The sequence below is a fragment of the Tyto alba genome, unplaced genomic scaffold (assembly GCF_018691265.1).
Source record: "Tyto alba isolate M040663 unplaced genomic scaffold, T.alba_DEE_v4.0 Super-Scaffold_10, whole genome shotgun sequence".
NCBI classification, from domain to species: domain Eukaryota; kingdom Metazoa; phylum Chordata; class Aves; order Strigiformes; family Tytonidae; genus Tyto; species Tyto alba.
Genome location: NW_024881262.1, coordinates 5,958,388 through 5,979,386, shown reverse-complemented (window position 1 = coordinate 5,979,386; position 20,999 = coordinate 5,958,388). Strand labels below are relative to the sequence as shown.

The 20,999-nt window shown below is 40.5% G+C and overlaps 3 protein-coding genes across 14 annotated transcripts in view; 2 read left to right on the top strand and 1 right to left on the bottom strand.

Annotated features, from left to right (window-relative positions):
- Positions 1-7,515, top strand: part of LRRC31 (leucine rich repeat containing 31) — a 44,949-nt gene extending 37,434 nt beyond the window's left edge. For 2 of the 3 annotated variants that reach the window (XM_032986512.2, XM_032986511.2), the window contains 6 exons: positions 1,091-1,258; positions 2,131-2,298; positions 3,067-3,234; positions 4,365-4,532; positions 5,699-5,866; positions 7,044-7,515. In XM_032986512.2, coding sequence (XP_032842403.2) covers positions 1,091-1,258; positions 2,131-2,298; positions 3,067-3,234; positions 4,365-4,532; positions 5,699-5,866; positions 7,044-7,363 — 1,160 coding nt within the window. In that variant the 3' untranslated portion in view covers positions 7,364-7,515. The remainder of the gene's footprint in view (positions 1-1,090; positions 1,259-2,130; positions 2,299-3,066; positions 3,235-4,364; positions 4,533-5,698; positions 5,867-7,043) is intronic. The other variant, XM_032986513.2, reaches the window with a different exon arrangement.
- A 4,828-nt stretch (positions 7,516-12,343) lies between these two features.
- On the bottom strand, positions 12,344-14,894 carry LRRIQ4 (leucine rich repeats and IQ motif containing 4). The gene is given in 5 exon segments (XM_042797091.1): positions 12,344-12,629; positions 13,270-13,351; positions 13,354-13,414; positions 13,743-13,904; positions 14,847-14,894. Coding segments are annotated over 5 exon segments (639 nt in total).
- Positions 14,895-15,167: 273 nt separating this feature from the next.
- The window catches only part of LRRC34 (leucine rich repeat containing 34), a 27,113-nt gene continuing 21,281 nt past the window's right edge, over positions 15,168-20,999 (top strand). For 8 of the 10 annotated variants that reach the window (XR_004406161.2, XM_042795466.1, XM_032986504.2 and 5 more), the window contains exons 1-6: positions 15,676-16,621; positions 16,932-17,053; positions 17,952-18,076; positions 18,235-18,299; positions 19,073-19,156; positions 20,730-20,858. Coding sequence is in view for 9 of the 10 variants with exons in the window: in XM_042795466.1 (XP_042651400.1) it covers positions 16,938-17,053; positions 17,952-18,076; positions 18,235-18,299; positions 19,073-19,156; positions 20,730-20,858 (519 nt within the window). In the remaining variant the exon portion in view is untranslated. Of the gene's footprint in view, positions 15,187-15,675; positions 16,622-16,931; positions 17,054-17,951; positions 18,077-18,234; positions 18,300-19,072; positions 19,157-20,729; positions 20,859-20,999 lie in introns of those variants that run through there. The other 2 variants (XM_042795440.1, XM_042795444.1) reach the window with 2 other exon arrangements.

Sequence of the window (20,999 nt, the reverse complement as noted above, 5' to 3'; positions counted from 1 at the left end):
CCCATGTCAAACAGAAACAGGCTATGCCGCAGAGGCAAAACTACTTCTCAGCTGTAGAGTATTGCTCAGTACTCAAGACCGAAGCGATAATTTAAAATAAATGCAAAAATAAAAATTAAGGCATGTCCTTTTCTCTCGGATATATTCACTTAAAACAAATAATTATTTTTTCTTTTATAAATCTTTTGTGAAGAATTAATTATGAAAAGACACAGACATGAAAGGGTTTAATTATTAAAATACAATTCTCTGTTGTTAGGTTGATGACAATACTTTAGATTAAAAACTTATGTATGACTCTTTGAAATTGCATTTGCATATTGTCTGATTAATTTATCTTTCTTGGGAATGAGTTTATGCAAATATACATCTGCCTCCTTCCTCTACAAAGGAAGATAGGAAGCTGGATTTTGCAATGGGATTTTAGTATTACACAGAAGCACTAACAGAGTTCATGTTGGCAGGTGTATCAAGCCTGGAAAAGGCTAATTTTTCTGAATCTAATCAAAATCAGTGCTGCCTGCCTTGAAATCATGGGAAAGTTAGTTTGGCTCAAAAAAATACCCATCTTGATTCATTAAGAAGTGAGTCAAAAGTTCCTGTCAGAAATGAAACTTTTCTGTTTCAGAAATAGTTGTGAGAGGACTTAATTCATCCTCTCCAAAATGACCTGTGGACACAGTACAGAGGACATTGGAAGTTTGCCAAACAAAATAGAGCAGAACTACACAGGACAGTAAATTCAGACTTGTCACTTGTATTGATTTCCCTATAGACTGGACTTTCTGGGTCCTGGCACAGGTCTACAATGATGGCCAAACAGTCTGATGAGGATTTTGGAACCTCAATAAATTTCAGGTCTGTGTGTACTGTGACTTGTGATCTATATTGCTCCTTAGACAAGGTGAGAATTTATACAGCATTGCTGCAGTAGCAATAATTGATGGCATACACCAATTTTCCTGGCAAGCCATTCAAAATATAATAATTTGAGAATTAAGTGGCTAACCTTCCTCCTTAATATATTCCAAAGCTGTATTTTTGTCTTGCACTGAAATTGATACCTAGAATGAATCATCTTCTGTTACAGGAGAGGCATTTGAAATTGTTTCTCAACTGGAAGAACTGGATTTATCATGGAACAGTAACATAGGTGGAAAACTATCACTCCTGACCAAAAAACTCCAGAAAGGATGCAAGTTAAAACTTCTGAAAATTACAGACTGTAACCTCACGGCAAAGGATGGAGAGTCCCTTGGTATGTACATCCATCTGGCTGGACTGAGACTGGGTTCTCAAAAATGTAACTTGTTTGATTAGATGATGGCTTTATTGAGCTCAATATTAGTGGAAAGTTAATAATTTCAGGCCTTGCATTATAACAGTATTTACCACACAGTGTTGGGATTTAATGCACATTCTTGTAAAGAAGAAAGTTGTTCTGTCTAATCATGTGAGGTTGGATTGAGAAGAATAGCTAGATCTAAACCACAGTCTGGCTGCCTCAGTGGTCCAGGACTGCTGGATCCTTTCAGACCCTGAGCAAGTAATATGTGCCAGAATTTCCAACACTGATTACTTAAAATTAGGCAGCTGAGTATGTAGCTAACCATGGGATGGGAAAGAAGGCCTGAGGGATGGGAATTTAGGCTGAGTTGGCAACCACTGATCAACCCTCCCCTCTTTCTCCTCACCATAGCTTAATCCTGTGTGGTCTTTTTCTCTGGTTGTGTGCTTTAAAAGATACTTTCTCTCTAAAGAGAAGCCCCTGTGCTCTCATCTCCACTGCAGGAGATGGCCCATATGCAACCTACATTCCTGTATCTTTGAATGAGAAATTTTTCTTTCTCTTTGTATTCTTGTTTTTCATTCCCCTGTATTTTTCTAACTGCCCTTGTATTTTTTCACCTTTATTTTCATATAAACTTTTCACTGATTTTCTCGATTCCTATCTAATCTTTATTTTGCTGTATTTTTTAGGTGGAACAGGAACTTAGTAAGTCTAAACCACACATATATGCAAACCCAGCCTACCTCTTCCTGTTTGTCATGGTGCTATATTTTTCTGGGGTTCATCAGTATATATTTCAGACAATTACCAATTCTGTTTTTCTTTTATTTTTTTCCCAGCTGAAATTCTAAATATGATCCCAAACCTTGAAGTATTAGATCTCTCCATCAACAAACACATCGGCTGCAGCATAAAGGTTATTGCTCAGGATCTGAAAAATGTGCCAGGCTTGAAAGAGTTAAACTTGCACATGTGTGGATTAAAGCAAGACAGCCTCCAGGGCTTAGGTTAGACTTTATGTTCGGAAAGACTTTCATTCTGAATAAATTGTACATCTGAAAACCATTTAAGAAAGGCAATGAGGTGGGATTTTGCTGATGGCCTGGCAGTATTAATGGGCAATCGTTATTTGCTGTTTGAGGATTGATAAAAGGCTACAGAGTCTTTCAGCAGGAGTAGCATTTATCTTCCCTGAGCTCAAGCATGTGAAAGTCAGTGGGGAGAGTCACCCTCCACACCATTTATCTGAGACACATCTTAAGGTAGATTAGTGGCTCTCTGGACATGCTTCCTCTCTCCCCAGACAGAACACAGGCAAGGGCACAGAGAGACTGGTTAACTTTTAACAAGCTAATCCTATCCTCAGAGGGAAATCCAAATTCACCATTATCACTTAATGAGTGTCCAGTGAAGCCATATGAAATGGTCTTATTATTTGTGTCTCTCCCTAATGGAGGTCTTATCCGTAAGAAAAAACAACTGGCACTAATTAGCACATCCAGTAGTAATTTCAGCAAAAGGTTGAGGATTGAATAGATCTGGGGGATGAGCTGGCCTCACCTTCACCTGCTCTTTCAGAGAAGAATGGAGTTGCATAGATGGGGAAACTTTGCAGTATTGCTGTATGTCTGCTGTGAGTATGCGCTGAAGCTTAGTTGAAGAGCTTTGCCTGCGATACCCTGTGCAAACTTTGATGTTAAAGTAAATAAACGCTAAAACCGTGGCCTGTGCTATTGTAGCAGCCGGTGACCAGCATGCTTCTTTTTCCATTTCAGACACTGCTTTACAGCACCTTGCAGAGCTGAGAAAACTAGACATATCGTGTAACAAAGAGATTGGTGGTGGCTTTAAAGATTCAACAGCTCATTTGGCCAGCTTGAAAAATCTTGAAGTCCTTGATCTCCACCAGTGCTCTGTAACAGAAGAGGACATGACCGTTTTGTGTAAGGACATGTTGAGGAAATCTATTAAGAATCTAGGTTTTGACTTCTGAAAATATCTCAAAAGCATGAGAGATTCTGCCTAACCTAGTCTAGCAGATCTCAGTACTTTTTTCATTAGGCAGTTCTGAAAGTGCAGGGTGGAGGATAGCTTTCTTGATCAATATGAAATATTTTTTTGCTAAATCAAACCAAGTCTCATAGTATCTGATCCCATGGGGAACTGAGGACCTGAATCGGCCATGATTCAGACCCATGATGAGAACGTAGGAACTGCCACCAAGCATCGCTTTTTTTGATAATCAGTAATTTTGGAAATATCCAGGGACAGTTCCCCACGGGTATAAATTGTCATGGATCCAAGGGGCATATGTGCATCCAAATGTAACCGCCTAAAACTCGCATAGTAAACTGTACGTTGAGTAGAGAGTGACTTTAGGAGATCTTGCATTGCTGCCGCTGTGTGCTTTATAGAAAACCTGAAGACTACAGTCTCCAGGTTGAATTGATCCAACTCATAAATACTATTAGGAAGGAAAAGACATTTCCCATTCAATCAGTGAGACAGTTTATTTTTCTGTGTGCATTATCATAGCTTTTTGACACTGTATTTTACTCTTTAGAATAAAACCAACAACAACAAAATCCCATGACCCAAGGCCTATATTGCCTATATCTTATTTTCTATGATAAAGAAGATAATTTGAAAAGCTGCTGTTGAAGCATTGGGAAATATTAACTATTAGTGATAGCAATCACAATTTATTTTTAGTTTATTGACTAATAGAGAATAACAACATTAATATAAAGGGGTTTCAGTTAGCAGTGAAGACATTTGGAAATAACCCCTGTCTCAATGTTAAAATCCCTACTTCACCTAGAAAATGTCAACAGAAAGCTGTGTTCTGACAGACTTCCACACCGTATGTAGTACTGAATTTCTTAAACATTCCTACTGAAAATAACAAGGTTATTTATGGACTAAAACATTACTCACTGTCAATTTGAATGTCAAAACTTGGCCTTGACTTTCGGATCAATTTATAAAGAAAAGAAATTATGTCAGGCAAATATACAACTACATATTTGCTCTGGATTGGTGACTGTCTAATAAATATTTCATGTTTTCATAGCCCAGATGATACCTTTACTCTGCAGTCTTCAAGAGCTGAATTTATCCTCGAATAAAAATGTAGGAGTCTCATCTGATCCTCTTCTGGGCAGGCTCAGGTTTTTACCGAAGTTGAAATCTGTGGCCATCAGCAATTGTGGCTTAGATGAAGAGTCGTTTGCATCACTAGGTAGGAATGTTTTTTTAAAGTGTGTCTATATTCTGTGTATCCTTGTAGGACAAAGCACTTCGTTCTCCTTTGGCTGAACTCCAAAGATCATGTTTATATTATACCACAGGTCCCGAGTGAAAAAGCCTGTGATGAAACCAGTGCTTCATGGGACCTGGTTGCAAGGGAAGACCGTTGTATGTCTTCCCTCATTACACCTGACTGGATGAAGTCCTTTTAGTCCTTTGTTTGAGTGAGCTTTTGTATGCTCCCTAATTTTGGAAGAGAAAGAAAACCATGATTTTCTATTCTGCTGTAATTATAGTTTGGTTGTAACACTGCATTTGCAGTTTAGAGGGGTAAAGTTTTGACTGAAGGTTTTTCACCTCACTGCAGGTGAAAGTTTCTGAAAGTAGAAACTTATTGGGGTAGAGTTAAGCATGGAGCAATGGAGGAACTGGGGCAATAACCACAGTAGTGGAAAAGATATTGCACAGCCATGAAGGAAAGTCCAATCTAATGCAGAATATGTAAATTCAGCATCTTTTGCCTACTTATTGCAAATCAAAATGGATTAGCAGCTACACTGTCCCTTTGATAGATGTTCCATATGGCACATGAAATCTAAGTACAGAGGGATCTGTTAGTTATTGTGTGCTCATAATATATTTTGTACTGTTTACTAGTGACATTGAAGCCTGTAGTAAAACTTGAGTCCCTTCAGCAGAAGCAGCAGCAAGTTAAACTGGTCTGAGGTCCCTGCAGGAAGAGTACTATATTTATATAATTACAATTATGTAAGTGTGACATCATGGAAATCGGTGTTGTCAAAAGATACAGAACATTTCACCTTGCATGGTGAGTTCATGGCAAATAATCACTGCCTTTAAAATGATACAAAATGGTTTAGAAACAAGCTGTTAAACTCAGTTGAATTGAGCAGGACAAGGTTAAGCCAATAACATAAAAAGAAAGACAGAAAACCTCTCCACAGAGTCCTTAAAGATTCTATAGGCAGACCCTTCTTATATTCTTTTGTCTGACTTATTAGGACAAAATAAGTCATTCTAGGCACAAGTAGGCAGGCTGTTAGGAGCCTATTTACAGGTGAATTGCTGGTGAGGTGTCTACTGAGGCCATGTGGTTTTCTCTTAGTAAGCAGAAGTTGCTGGTCTTAATCTTTTCAGCTGAGGCTGCCCTTCACCTTCCTGAACTGAAGATATTAGACCTTTCTTGGAATAAGTGCGTTGGTGGGAACCTAAAACTGCTTGTGGGAGCACTAAAGCTTGCAACGGAGATACAAGTGTTAAGACTGAGCAGCTGTAACTTGGTGGCCGAAGATCTGGCACTTCTGAGTATGTATAACATGGTATTTACTAGCAGTCAAGGAGCCAGAGCATTTAGACCACAATTCAGAAGGGACTTGTTCCATGGACTGAGCACGTTTTTGCATAAATCAAATGAAAAGATGGAAAATACAGCAGTATTTTTCCCCAAAAGGGTTTTCATTTTGCTGAAGACTGTGTGTCCTGTACATGCACGGTGCAAAATCTGCAAAGGATAAAATGCAAAGAATCTTTTAGCAGTTTTATCTATTAATTTAGAAAGGAACACTTAGAAAATGTAGGGTTTGTGTCTCTTTTTAATAACAGATATTTAAAGCTGCCTCTGAGGAGGTTTTTTTTTTTTTTGTTCAGTTGCTGTTTTTGCATTTAGTAATTTATAGAAAACATATATGCTGACAGCCAGTAATACAGGCACTACTAGCTCTCAGTCCATTAGGTGTGTTTCTGGAGTCAAACTATTATGGGAGAATTAAAACAGAAATATTTTTGCCCACCACTTAGCCCATGCTGCGAAATACTGAAAAATGGGAACCTGATGAAGGAATAAATTCTAGGATCTTTTTAAAAACCTGTTTATTTTATAATCATCCTTGTGATTCTGTGGGCCTGACTCATGCGTTTTGAGTGTCTGAGATTGGCAATAGCTATGTGACAGCTATTAAGGCCATGTAATCTGAAGGCTGGTGAGATGAAGTCTGAATATTTTTGACTTTACAAACATCACCCTTGATGAGCGTCTCCTTCGCCAATCAGTTCCCTTTAGGGTATATTAAGCCCATTACCCTCCCACAGTGAGAGGTGGCTGTTTTAATCATGTAACCTCATCTCGTTCTGCTTTCCTCTTTCTAAATCTTCCTGTAAAGCCTGTCTGCCTCTTCTAATTGGCACCTGATTTAACTTCCTTCCAACTGACTCAGAGGTTTTCAGGTTGCTATACTATTTTAACCCACTACTTCTGTTCCTTTTGAGTTGTCTGTGTTTTAAATGTTGTACACTCCTTTGGCTGTGATAAAACAATTTTCTGAGATCAACAGCAAGTGATTTTATGTTGCAGAGGAGTTGAATCTTGCTGTTTGACTGCTGAAAAGCCTTAATATGGTATTAAAATACTACTCTTCTTACTTATAACCTTTTAAAATAATTGCCAGGATGTATTAGTTGTGTTTGTGTCTGTCATTTCTTGCAGCATTACTGACACAAGATGGCCATCTAGCCAGATTACAGAAGCTCGATTTGAGTTATAATAACACCATTTCTGACAAAGGGTGGGTCATTTTCTGTCAAGGCTTAGCAGTATTCAAAGAACTCTCAGAGCTGGATGTCAGTCTTCGCCCATCATCCTGCCGTGACTGTGGGACGTGGTTCAGCGAGTTGTTAGCAGCCCTGACAAAGCTGCCTGCCTTGGCAGAGCTGGGGATGCAAAGATGGGTCCTTTCAGAATCGCAGCGGAAACGACTGGAAAGCTTTAATCAAGACAACAAAAGAAACATTCGTTTTGACTGTTGATGGAGGTTGAAGGTTTCTGGAAGGCCTTTCAGGAGCAGCACATGAACCAAGTATTATGTGTCTCTGACGTAGAAGACTGCCCAGTTTTTTAGTAATCTTGTCTCATGAGAGCTCTTGAAATAGTTCCACAATTATAGAAAACTGTTATTTAACCTTCTGTGTGCGTAGATCATTCCACTTAATAACATATTCTTTCAGATTCTCTGGGCCATGCTCATGCTACTATATGTACTTAATCTTCATGTTGTGAATCCTGCAATGACTACTGCCAAAAGAGCCGTGATGATTTCAGATGAACGTGCTGCGGGTTTGCCCGTGGAGGGAAGTGGCTGGTGTGTGTGCTAATGCTGGTGGGTGGGCAGTGTGAATGTGGCTTTGTGTATATAAGGAAAATGCCTCTAATGTAAAAACACTTGAAACCTCTATGTTTTAATTTTTTAAATTTCTTCTTCTCCCCAAAAAACTTTTGCCTCTTTGTTGAATACATTAAATCTACGTAATTATGAGATTTGGAAAGCATCCCACCAACTCAAGATTATATATTAATCCAGTAAGGAGAATACAGGAGCTGCTCTGCCTTTGTTCTGGCCCTTGATGCCATCTCATAGTGTAGATGAATTCTCTGTATGGGATCAGCTTAAAATCAAGGTAAGAAACAGTTGATTGGTGTCTTTGCAGGTCTCAGGGGCAAGGTAGGTTAAATTAAAAATGTGTTCTGCTACCTTAGCAAAGATTTTGGATACAGAACAATTCATAAGTGTTCTGGATAAGGCTATACAAAGACTTCAGCATACTTCAGGGATGCTCCTTCTCATCCTGAGCTGTTTCAGCCTTACCCAGACTGTGCTTTCTGTACAGACCCTTTTAGAACACGCAGCACAAAACCAGACTTCCAGATCTAGAAGTCTGCTCTAGAGCATATGAAAGCCAGTGGGAGTCCCTGCAGTGCCTTCATGTTTCCTGCGCTCGGGATTAATCCATTAACCTTCACAACGATGTAGACAGTGTTCTTATCCTGACTCTAAAGGTGAAGGAAATAAGCAAAGTCTATTATTCAAAGCCACAGGGCAGCTTCTATCTAGGAGCACAGCACCCTGCTCTGGGACCAAGACTTGTTAGAAAAAGCACCAACGTGGGATGTGTAAGTGGCTCCTCTTTTTTTTATTTGATATTTTCTTATTTGTCATTTTATTGTATTGTCTTAGACAGAGCCAAATTCTGGCGTAGCCACTTGTGTCATAGAGCATGTTAGCCCACATGTGATCCCAGAGACTGCAGTGGGATTATTCTTTTGTAAAGTATTTTAGGAAGTAAAGATATTATATCTGCCCACTGAGTGAGGAGTCTTAGAGAAATCCCGAGGCAGCTTGAGGGATAAAGTACCGCTCGATTAGTTCTGAGTATCTCTACATGCTGCAGCAACCTCCTGGAGGAGAGGCACAACAGGATCATTCAGTGGCACTTTCCTAACTTGCTAGGACCTCTCAGCAAGTTCTCCCATGCAAATGCAGATCAATATTCCACTTTCAGCCTGGGTGACCCTTCCAACATCAACTTCTGGCTGGTCAGAGTTGTAACCAGCAGCGGACCATGCTGTGCTGATATCTCTTGATTATTTAATCCATGATTTCATGTGAGGGTCTCCATGGACTTCCTAGCTCCAGTTTCAGTTCTGCTTGAAAAGTGTACTTGGATTTCCTAGCTCTGAGAAATGTGAGATAGAGTGTATTGGTCAGGGGTAGCAGGGAATTGCTGCAGTGTAGAATCAGTTATTTTCTACAGAGATCCTCAACATCTGAAATGAAGCAAAGAGCCCCTGTTTCATACAGGACTAACGAGAGAGACTTTTAAGCAGTGATTTAGGCCAGGAGAATTATTCTAATGTGGAAGTACCATCATTTCTGTTTAACAGCAGTGCACCGACCTCTTCTTTTAATCACTTGCCTTCCTGTGACTTTCCTCCTCAAATCTGCCTTTGGACCAAGTGGGAAGTGGGTCCTTTATTTGTTCTGTGACAATCTCCCTGATTCACTCCTCTCCCACTTGAACCTCTCTCTCTAACTCAGTAAATCATCTAGCCCATGTTTAATGTCCTGTATCTGTTGTAATCTTGCTGACTGAACTGGCCATCAGTGTTGGGGTTTCTTGCTTTGTCACAGTTGGGTTCTTCATTCTCAGCTCCAGAGCACAGCACAGACTCACTGCTAGCAACCTCTCCACTTGCTATTCATAATCTCCTCCTCAGTTCTTTGCCCTCTTGTAATTTTGTCATACTTACTGTGTCACTAAAAAACTTTTATTAAATCACTTCTATTAAATGTCCCGTCTATCTGCCAGTCTTCCTGGAAATCTCTCTCTTCCATTGATTTCCTCCTTGGTAGTCTCTGAATCATCCTTCTCTCTGTTCCTCTTTGCCTTCACTTAGGATGAAAAAATATCATAAGAAACCTCTAAACAATCAAAACAGCATGTTACATTGTAAAATGGAAAATCAGAACCAAGCCTTCCCACTTTTCTGCACTCCCAGCTCTCTCTTGCCAACAAACATATTAATGAGATTTCGATATCGATTGATTCAAGAGCCAAATAGAAATAAGACCCAGAGCCTGGATGCAGATGTAGCTGCAGCATTCAGAAAGCACTACCTGGAGGTGGAGCTCTAGGAAGAGCTGGGTATCAGTGACCCTGTCTTCACCACCTCCTTCGGGATGCCACCACCTTCTCTGAGGCAACTCAGACAAGGGGAGAGAGAGCAGAACTGCAGTTCTTACCAGCCAATTAAACTAAAGGGTTCTGCTCCCACCCACTCCTGCATTTTGAGTCTGTACAGTGGCCAGTCCTAGTCCAACTCTGTGCTTTATGTATGCTGCAGATAAAACTCTGGAAGGGTTTAAGGAAAAACTGAGCAATGGAGAATAAAAATTAGACAAGGACATCAGATGTCTAGGACAAACAACTATCTGTAAAGTGCTGTGGAAAGACATGGTTGAATATAAATTTGGCATGCTAGAATTATAGTAAGGAGTGTTTGTCATGGTTCTTTTGAATAACAAAGGTGTTATGTCATGGCAGGACCCAGAATCATTGCAGAATATTGCATTCTGTAGACTCTCTGTTTTCAAATCAACCTGTCATACACAGACATTTTACAAACTGTCACCAAGCTGTCTCAGAGATGAGTTATAACACTAAGGATCTGACAGCTTGCAGTCATTCAAAATACTATAACTACAGATTGTCAAAACATCAGTGAACAGTTTTGCAAAAGTATAGAGATACTTTCAAAACAGCTTTTTACACCTCTGTAAGACAGGATGGTAATGCAGGTTCTGGTAGAAGTGCCTGGAATCCTCCTCCATATTTCCAAGCAAGGTACTAATAATTTCTAAATGTAAAACTCATTAAATAACTGCTAGTAGGAGGGGCCACAAATATTGTTTCACTCTAGATATGGCTGTACCTCACTGTCTGGAAAACAGATTTCTAAGAATTACATGCAAAATACTTTGGGATTCAGATCAAAGAACAATTCATTCCACCAGATTCCTCCAGATCAGACTAATTCCCAGTTCATCAGCTGCCTTTATGCTTTGAGATAACATGCATTCTGAATGAGACCTCTCAAATATTTCAGAATCTGCCTGATTCAGTGTAAGTCAATGTTGAGAAAAACACAAAAACAAACCTCAACAAATCACCTCTTTTCATTGTAACTCTTACTCATTCAAATGCTTTAATATTGCTTGTCTCCTACTCACTTACCTTTGCTCATATTTGCCATTCTCGTAAATGAAGAGAGCTCTGTGCAGTTTGCTGCCCAAATACAAATTTTTGACTTTTGGTCCTTTCACAGACTTCTCTTTGCTCTTTTCTTTTCCTCTCTTTTCCTTATTTCTTTCTTTCATTAGATTCTTAAATGTCAAGAAATGTCCGATCCCCTTCTGGTTCATCAACCGACACCACAAACATTGGATCTGAAAAAGAGAGAAGAACAAGCTGGTTACCTGGAGGAAAAGGGTAAAAGCAAACAGTCACATGGAACAGTATTACTGGTGGATGTTCTTGATGAAAAAAGCCAGGCACATTGTGGTATCCAAAAAACATTTTATTCTGTATTGGACAACATTGTTTGCAGCTAAGATAGACTGCCAGCCACCTGACTTTTTTTTTACATTGTTTGCGATTTTTTTTTTTTTTTCAAGAGGATTTTCTTACCAGGGAGGACACTAATAAAGGGTCCTCCAGACTCTTTGGTTAGAGTAGTAAATGACTGTGTATACATCTTTAAATGTCACTTTTAATTCAGAAGACCAGTTTGGGAGAAACACAGTAGTTCACAAAAAAATTACAGAAAGAGAAAAATAATTTAGATTCAGAAGAATCAAAGACTGAGGATTTGCCTTTCCTTCCTTCTTGCCCTTTATTTTTTCTGAGCAAATTCATTCCATGGCCCACTGGTAATGCGGACTGATGTTCTTTTGGAAAAAAAAAAAAAAAACAAACAAAACAAAACAAACCACAAAACCGCAAAAAATGTGTTTTGTTCAATGTGTTTGCACAATGAATCTTCAACTCTGCAGTCAAAATACAGTCAGCAAGAGTGTGAAGATGCCATCTGCAGTTAGTTTCATCTTTAAACAATGCCTTGACTTAAAGGATCTGACCTGGTTTTAGACACACTAACCGTTTCCCTTTCACTGGACAAGGTAATAAGGAAAGCTCCCTTGCAAGTTGTGAGGGCTGTTCTGTGCCTGCTGACTGTAACCTGGCAGGGTAGTGACAACCTGGTACATTTTTGAATGATACCCAGTGCTGTATTTCCTGATGGTTCCCTATATCCTACCTTAACATGATCAGTGATAGAAGTACTGCTCTGATATGATGCAAATGGTGGTTTAAAACGTTTCTGATGTTGCATAGAGTGCCCTGTAGGTTGTTCTGCAAAGCAACTATCACTGAAAACACAGCTTTGTACGTATATTATGGTGGCTTTGTTAACATCCCTACCTTTAAGTTCATGGCCTTTGTATGCCTTTTTTCCTGTAAGTATTCACAGATGGCAGGTGTCCCCTGAGAGCACACTTCAATTGGAGAACCTGTCATAGGGTTCCCATCCACAAGGACCAGCTCCAGCTGCTGAAGACTGGCCAAATCCTCAGGCAGCTGGGACAGGTGATTGTTCTGAATGAGCAATTTTTGCACACCTGAATACACAAAAGCAAACAGCTGCAGCACAAAGAACAGGAATGATGTGGAGCATTCCTGTGTGCTTCCCATAAACAGCAGATGGATAAGGCACAAACAATTCAGTCTGTGCATGTAATCAATGTGTGTATTGAACACCTCACTGGAGTGCTTAGAATTCAAAAGTGTCTGCTTCCAAATATAGAAGGATGGGACTCAGGCTGTCCTAGCAAAACATTTACTTCACTAGGTGAAGACTATTCACCTGGCAGCCAGGTGGCTAAATTCAGCTTTCAAAAGTCCTGCAAACTGGCACACCAACAGTGCTAGTGAACTCAGCCACACAGAGACGCAACAGAGAACTGGGGAAGATGGGAAGACTAGGCTGGAGAGCATCCCCAGGGAGCCAGTTCCACACCACCATCCTGGAGTCACTGGTGCTGATCCAGTGGGTCTTCTCACATCAGTGGCTCTGCTTTGAGCAGAGCTCTGGGAAACATCTTTTTCCCCAGACCCTGAGGTTGAGGTAGGTCACGGGTGAGGACCTCCTGTCCATTTGGCTTGGGTACAGTGTTTCCCCCACCCGCCCAGTTCCTAGCTGTTACCCTATTTGTCTCCCTTACAATTACAGGATAAACGCTGAACGATGCACTTCATTCCTTCCCTCCTTCCAAAAAGCTTACTGAGACCTGTGTGCTTGGGACCACAAACACAAAGACTATTTTTCACCTTTTATTTGTCATGAAGAGTCTGGGACCTCTTTAAAGAGATTGTTACGACAGACCAGTATTTTCAAGTAGGTCATGAGCTGATGGTTGCAGGCAGGTACTCCAGAGAATTATTCTCCATATGCAGCTCTTTCAGATTCTGGAAAAATATGTGTGCATAAGTTTTAATAATCAAAGATTTTTTCATGAGCTTGATATACAATCAAAGTACAGAGAGTATCAGGAAATGGAGAAATAAGGTTTATAAACTGAGAAATTATTGGAATGACTGCTAAACACAATGAGACAACATGAGTTTCAAACACTGAGTTTTGATATTATTCTTATTCTAACAGCCCTGTCCTGATGCTACACCATGTACCTAAAGGGATTAGGAGAACCTTCAGTCCTGCACTTGAGAGCAGCTGAAGTCCACAGAAGTGCCATGCCACAGCAAACCAAAATCTTCTCCCTTCTATTGCTCCTACCTGCAATTTGCTGATATCTTCTGGCAGACTTGAGAATTTAATACCTTTATTTTGTTCCAGGTATAATCTCTCTAATGATTCCAGGAGAAAGATTTGCTTTGGAAAGATACTGAATTGGCTAAGGCACATCAAATTTGTCAGTTCTTTCACCTCTGCACGTATCTAGACACACTCATTAAAAAGATACATTACATCAATTAAACAGTGATCTTTGGGATTTTGTTTTTAGGGGAAAATCTCCATGAAAATGCTGTGGAGCTGCACTCCTGTTGATGGATGAACACAGAGTATTCTGCTCGTTAATGATATACCTCATAGTTTGGTGGAAACTTTGGCAAAAAAATCCATGTTATTTCCTCTCTGGAAGGATTTCTTATGGGGGCTAATTTTATTTCTTAGCAGAAACATTAGCCTGCTTCTTCATTTTCTTTGTATGCACAGTGCAGGGGAGAGTAATTTAAATGAATGAAATCTGAAAGCAATTCTTTTGCATAAATTACTACTTCTGTAAATGTAACCTTCAAGAAGAAAATTGCACAAGTGAAAATTTCCTTGGAAAAGAAGTGTTGCATGATATAAAAAGGAAGGTGTATTCTGAGCCCTGAAATTAGTATATCCATGAATACTATTACCCTTATAATAATACAGCTGTAGGGCACATAATTTTCCATTATCAGATGAACAGCACATGTTAATGGTGTTAAAGGCATTAACAATATCACATTCATTTTTAAATTTCCCTCTGCTCTGTTTCAGTTTGTGATGTATTGATTCTACGCAAATGCAGCTCTTATTTTCCAGTGCACACAGAAAAAAAGACACAAAAAACCTGAAGTGATCCTGCCAGTCAGTATTTCATCTTTACAGTTCAACAAAAAGGTCAGTGTATCCATGTTCTTGCTATTCTCCCTCTGCCTGAATACTCAGATGTCAGTGATAACGAGTAACCCAGGCTCAGGTGCACAACAGGTGGAACATGCTGTCTTACTGTAGTAGGGAAAGATGGCACTCATTTGTAATGAAGAGCTTAGATTTTGCAAAAGGGAGGTACCAATAAAATGAAAAAACAAACAAACAAACAAACAAAAAAAAAAACCCAAATACCTCCTGCATCTGATTGTCTTCCAGGACCAGTACTTCCACATTTTTCATAGTGCATATTCCTTTAGAAATATCATCAAAGCAGTTTTCACTCAGACCTTGGACTGTTGCTTAAATCTAAGCTCAGAAGACATTTCAACTCCCTCAGTTCTTTGCATATGTCCTATATGTGATTCTGATACAAGAGGACCATCGTGTGCCTCAGCCGATGAATGTCTCTGTGCAGCTCTTCCAGATATTCTAAACTCAAGACCCTTGGTGAGATGGCTCACAGTTGCACGTTGGATAAATCAATGAAAAATATCCTGTCTGTGACATGTGGGAGGAAGACCTTCATTCTCTGGTACTTCATTTACTGGTATTTCTTGTGCAGTCTGATCATAGTCATCCTCAAAACCAGCAGAGTCAGCTTTGGGGCAATGAGTACCCCCTCCACTGGCTTCCTGGCTACTGTTGAGACTCAGGCATCTGTGCTCCTTATTTTTAATTTCAGAAGAGAAAATAATTAAAAATCAACAGTGCTCAGAAACCTTCTTATGCTAAATGGATAAACTGGCAGAATCCAGCATTTAGGGACAGGTTCTAGTCTCAGTTGCATGCCCGCAAAAAGCTGCTTGTGTTCATTGAGATCAAATCCTGTAGCACATACAGCAGGACCATGGGCTTGAATCCCAGTGCATCCTGATGTGCCCCAACAGCCAAATTCAGAGGGTGACCTTGTGAAGTCAGGGGAGCTGGACAAAGCAACATCCTTGAGTCTTGAAGACCTATAGTTACAAACATTGACTGAGTACTGTCTTCAGCTATGCTGATTGTAAAACTGGAAGAGTCCTACTGTAAAAAGGTGGCACCTTCTTCTGTAACACTTAGTGGTTTCTGAGCTAGAGAGATGCCAGTGAATCTGATATTTGATACCCTCAAAGCTGTACTGTTGCTGATATCAAGAGCGAGAGGTGAGAAGGGGCAACTACCTGACTGACCTCTGATGTCTGGACAGAAGAAACCTCTCAGCTGACATTTAAGGAACAGTAAGAGGGAAAGTGGAGGTCAAGAGGCAGCTGTCAGTCGTCTCCCACCTGATGCCTGGTTCTCCACTGCTATAATCACTCCAGGAGGACGTCATGTTTCCAGACATGGGTGGTTTCCAGGTGCTACCAGGACAAGGAGGAAGAACTGAGTGACCACCACAGGGAGAGACCTATGCTGGGTTTTCCAGACTAATTTAGCTGTTGCTTGAAGGTATTTTCTCTTTTATTGGCTCTGAGTTCAGTACTCGGGTGTGAGCTCCACACACTGTCGGACAGGAGAGCGTGCAACCCCAGCCCACCCCCTCCTGCATACAAGGGCAGTAGCGAAGTCACTAGAAGGATTTATTCGGTGGAAAGGACTAGCACGAGTGCCTTTTGAAGTAACTAATCCCTGTAACCACGGAAATTTTTGCACAGGCTCCTTGGAGACCGCAGGCAGACCACTAAGTAAACACTCTGGGGGTGAGCTGCTGAAACTCCGCTCCCCTCCCCACGGATGAGGCCAGGCCTCCGCCGTGGGGAGGGCCCAGTGCCGCGCAGGGGTGGGGTGGCCGTGGGGCCTCCTGCCAGGCCCTGGGCTGGGCCCGGCCGCCTTGGTGGAGGGCCGGGGACACCCTCCTTGGAAACCAAGCTCCATTACCAAACATTATTAACCTTGGCAGAGCCTGGTTCAGCTGTGGGACGGAGCTCGCCCGTGGGCCGGCCGCGGCGGGTTGATGCGGGGAGAAGGTGGAGGCGTTGATCGCTCAGGTAGGCCTGCGGAGGTTGGGCGCCCAACTGCTTTATATGCAGAAACGACCTGCCTGTATGAATATTATTTCTCTGTTAGCTTACATCCTATGCGATGAGAAACACACCCACAAATCCACATTTTTTCCTCATGCTTTTCCCGTCTGTCTGTATCTATCTGTTATTCTTGTGTTGCATACCAAGAGTTGTAACCCTTTTCAGCCCAAACCCATTTTTGTAGTTATGCAGTTCCCAGCCAACAGCGCTTGGGTCCATGGTGATGTTGCTAGGCTGCCTTAACAATGCAGTAACGCTTTGCTTTGTTTTCCAGCAGGTCATGTCAGTTCATCCAGATCTTCACCGGCACTATGTGCGGGCTTGCAAAAACTTGGGCCAACCTGAAAACCCTTTCATTTCTCATGTGCTTCAAGAAGTTGATAAAAATGATAAAATGTAAGGAAATAACAAGCAACATGTTTCAGATGCTTCTGAAATCCTTAAACAAGATAGCAGGACAAGGAATCAAACAGTGAGAAAGTTTATGTAGTTTCAGGCATAGACACAAATCATATTTTGCATTTACTGCTGAAGTTCTGGTTTGACTCATCTTGACATCATCTTGGCAGAAGTTTGTAGCTATATATCCCTCCTAGGCAGCTTTACAAACAGTGAAATCAAAAGAAGTGAAAAATGTACAGGATGGTGCCTTTGTGTCCCTTAAAGAAGCCAAACCCAGTGTCTAGTCTTCCTAACTCCCTTCCTTTTGTCTCCCTCCTGTTTAAAATCCTCAGCTGCATCCAGTTAACTTCCAGCTTGTAATGCTTCCCTGAACTGTCTCTGAATCCTGCCAAGGTGTTACCCGCTCAAACTCTGTCTCATTATGTGGCTGGGTAGGACTTCCTCTCATGGATGCTCCTGGGGTCAAAGTTAAATGTCCTTTGGAGAGAAAACCTGAGAAAATACAGTGTAGGGAAATGGTTTCTGTAAGGTTTTGATCCTGAGGGCAGGATAGAGTAAATAAAGGAAAGGGAGAGAGTAAAAAGGAGGTGATGAAGTAATGTCTAGGATAGTCTTTATTTCCATCTGCCTTACCCTCATCTTGCTTCTTCCTGCTTTCTGTGCATATATTCAAAGCATGGTCTTGCAGCTGTGCAATGTCTTCAGAATATCAAAAAAGATGTTGCTGAGGTACAGCTTGAATCACGTTGTCTGTCATGGTAAAAATGGTAACATGCAGCTAACTGCATGCAAACGCATCAATGAGAGCAAACATGGATACACTTCTCATCTGGAGAAAAATCATTTTGCTTCCTTTTACTTCTCCCCATGTGTTTATGTGTTTATGTTACAGCAAATGGACAAAAGGGATCACTTTAAAAATAGCTGGAAATAATCATCTAGTGCCTGTGCAGAGAGTTACAGGTGATGATCTTCAAGTTCTTGCCTCTGTCTTACTCAATACTGCATTTGTCACAGGTAAGCTTTTTTCATGTATGTTTGATATTGCTATGCTAATATAAGAAAACATAAGCAGTCTTTATTTCAGCCTTAGTTCATATTTATTTATTTTTCTTTAGACATCAGTTAATCGTAGGTACATATCTGTCACATTCTTCATTCTTCATCTTTTCCAGGTTTGGATCTTAGGTGCAATACATTGACTGATACTGGAGCAAAGCACATGGCAACATTCCTCCAGGTGCCAAAATGATGTTTATCATTCAGCAACTTGTAATTTATTTGGCTATGACAATATTTATCTGTGGTAAACTGGAGACAGGAATGCATTGGTTTGGCAAAATTCCATTCATTTTGACTTTCACATCCAAAATCCATCCCACTAGAATCTCAGATTGTATTCTCTGGGGAGATTTTTAATTTCTGGTAGAAAGCCATTGAACATTTGTCTAAAGTGTCATGAAAAGAGAATGGCGGAATAAACTGCAGGGCTTTTAGTTTTACAGTTCAGTTCAACAGAGGAGGTAATGGTAGTGTCAAGTGTGCCAGGTCCTTTGTTTTAGATACTTTATCATCTCAATTAGTTTTTTTTTGTAGGTCTGAACATGGGAAACCTTAATGCTGCCTTTCTGTCATTGTAAGCACTGAAATACAGATGGAAAATGGTGAGTTGCCACTCAGTGCCTGTGTTCCTGGAGCTCAGGGAAGCCCATTAAATTCACAAAATGCCTGAAGGTCAGCATCTAAACTTGACTGCTTGCCTCATTTGGTCATGCTGAGATCACAGGTTCCTAGGTGGATTCTGTAAGCCCCATGAGGACCTACACACTACATGGTTTTCTGCCTTACCATTGTCATCTGACGTACTTTGGCATTCTTTAACTAATTCTCCAAATTAGGAAATACAGTGAAGGACAGAGGTTTTAAGTACATGTATGACATATCTCCTGTTTGAAAACTGCAGGCATGGTCTAGAAAAAAGTCTCATTGCTTTCTGCTTTGTTTGTTCCTAAGGAATACTCTGCTCTGCGGTACCTTAACCTGATGTTTAATGATATTGGCACAAGTGGAGCAGAACAGATAGCAGGAGCACTCCATGTGAGTATTTGTCTGGGAGATTTAGACAATGGCATCTAGTCTGATATTTTTGCTTTTGATGAACAGTACTAGCTGTCCTGCCAACATCAGAGCTGGCTGAAAGGACCCTCTGTCTTCAGTCCATTCAGCATTTTGCTGTATCACTGGGGCTGCTTGTTTTCCCAAGGCAGACCAGAAATCAGATTTCACACAAGAGAAAGTTGCACTGTGCTGCCATTAACACTTAATTATCACAACTATCACATCTGGATCTTTCTGTGTGAAAAATGCTACACTACAGGATATATAATGTCATCAAGTTTTCTCTTTTTTTTTTTTTAAAGTTGTATTAAATTTGCCTGTGCCTTGATGTCAGTGTTTGTCTTGACTCAAGATGTCTGAGACATGTTTTCAAAACTTTGCCTTACAGCAGCAGCATAAAAACATGTCTGTTATTTTTAATGTGGTTTCCCAAGGAAATGAGGCTTGCATGTAAGATTTGTTGTGTTTGTGAAATGAGACTCGTGAGCTCTTTCTTCTTCCTTCATAGTCTTTGAACTCAGAATTAATTTCAACTAAATTTGACAGGCCTCCAAAACGCTACGGCTGTACGATAGGTTGTACAACACTGGGCTTGCAAACAACCCCCAAAGTTATTTGTGCAGCTCCATGTCAGCGTTTGCTGAGCAGGCGGGTGCAGGATCCGGGGGTGAAGGGGCTGGGTTATTGAGGGAGAGAGAGGGAAGGAGATGCTGTAGAGAAGTATTGCAACAGGGGAAGGGGTACTGGGGACATGTGGAAGACATAGAAGTGGTAGGAAACCAGGCTTCATTAATTCTGCTGCTCACACAACTATTTGTTTTGTAATCTCTTATTTAATCAGTCATAATCTCTGGTAGTGAGTGATTACAGTGGTACCGAAGAATTAAAATTCAAAACTACTCTGCATTGCATTTAGGGCTTTAACAGTCAAAAAGCTATTTCATATCCATTAAAATTCTGTGGAGGGCAAGGGGAAAGATGCTGACTTTTCTAGATCTCTGATCAGAACTTTATATTGCCAGTGAAGTCTCGAGTTCAGCAAAGACTTACACACTGGTTTCACTCTGCACCAAGTAGTTCTACTGAAGGTGACATGGCTTTACTGAGCTTCGGCTGGCCGTGTGATTTAAAAGACTATGAAAAATAGCAAATTATATTGCTGTTTAAAATACACTTACTAGATTTAAATCAGTTTTGATATAATTTGTATTTCAGCTGCCAATTTAGGTGGAAATATCTGGCTGGATTATTTTTATGAGTGTGAAATTTGGCTAATTGGCTGGGCCTTAGTACAGAGTGGGGTCAGATTTGGAGCCAGGGGAGCTTCGAGAAGCTTCTCATAGGGGCCACCCCTGTAGCCCCTTCCCCACTCCCCAAAACCCTTGCCACACACACAGAGCCAGCTGCTCAGTGTTATCACTTAAACACAATTCTTCTAGAGGGTTGTTTTGTCTTTGTGTGATAACCAGCAAGATTCACAGGAGAAAGGACAGTGTTGTTTTTTAGGCCATTTTAAAGGAATTATTTTTTTTTTAATTCTTATTTTGCCTAGAGGAATGAAACTCTTGTGTATTTGAGAATGACTGGAAACAAAATAGGAAACAAAGGTGGAATGTTCTTTGCTTCAATGCTACAAATTAATTCGACCTTAGAGAAGCTGGATCTTGGAGACTGTGATATCGTGAGTAACCCACTAAAATTATCAGCAATGACGTAAGCCTTTCAAGGGTTTTACAAAGGTCCTGCAGTACTTAGTTAGGGAGAAATGCCATCAGTTGTCACTGATTTTACATTTTGTGATAGCTAGAGGTAACACAATATA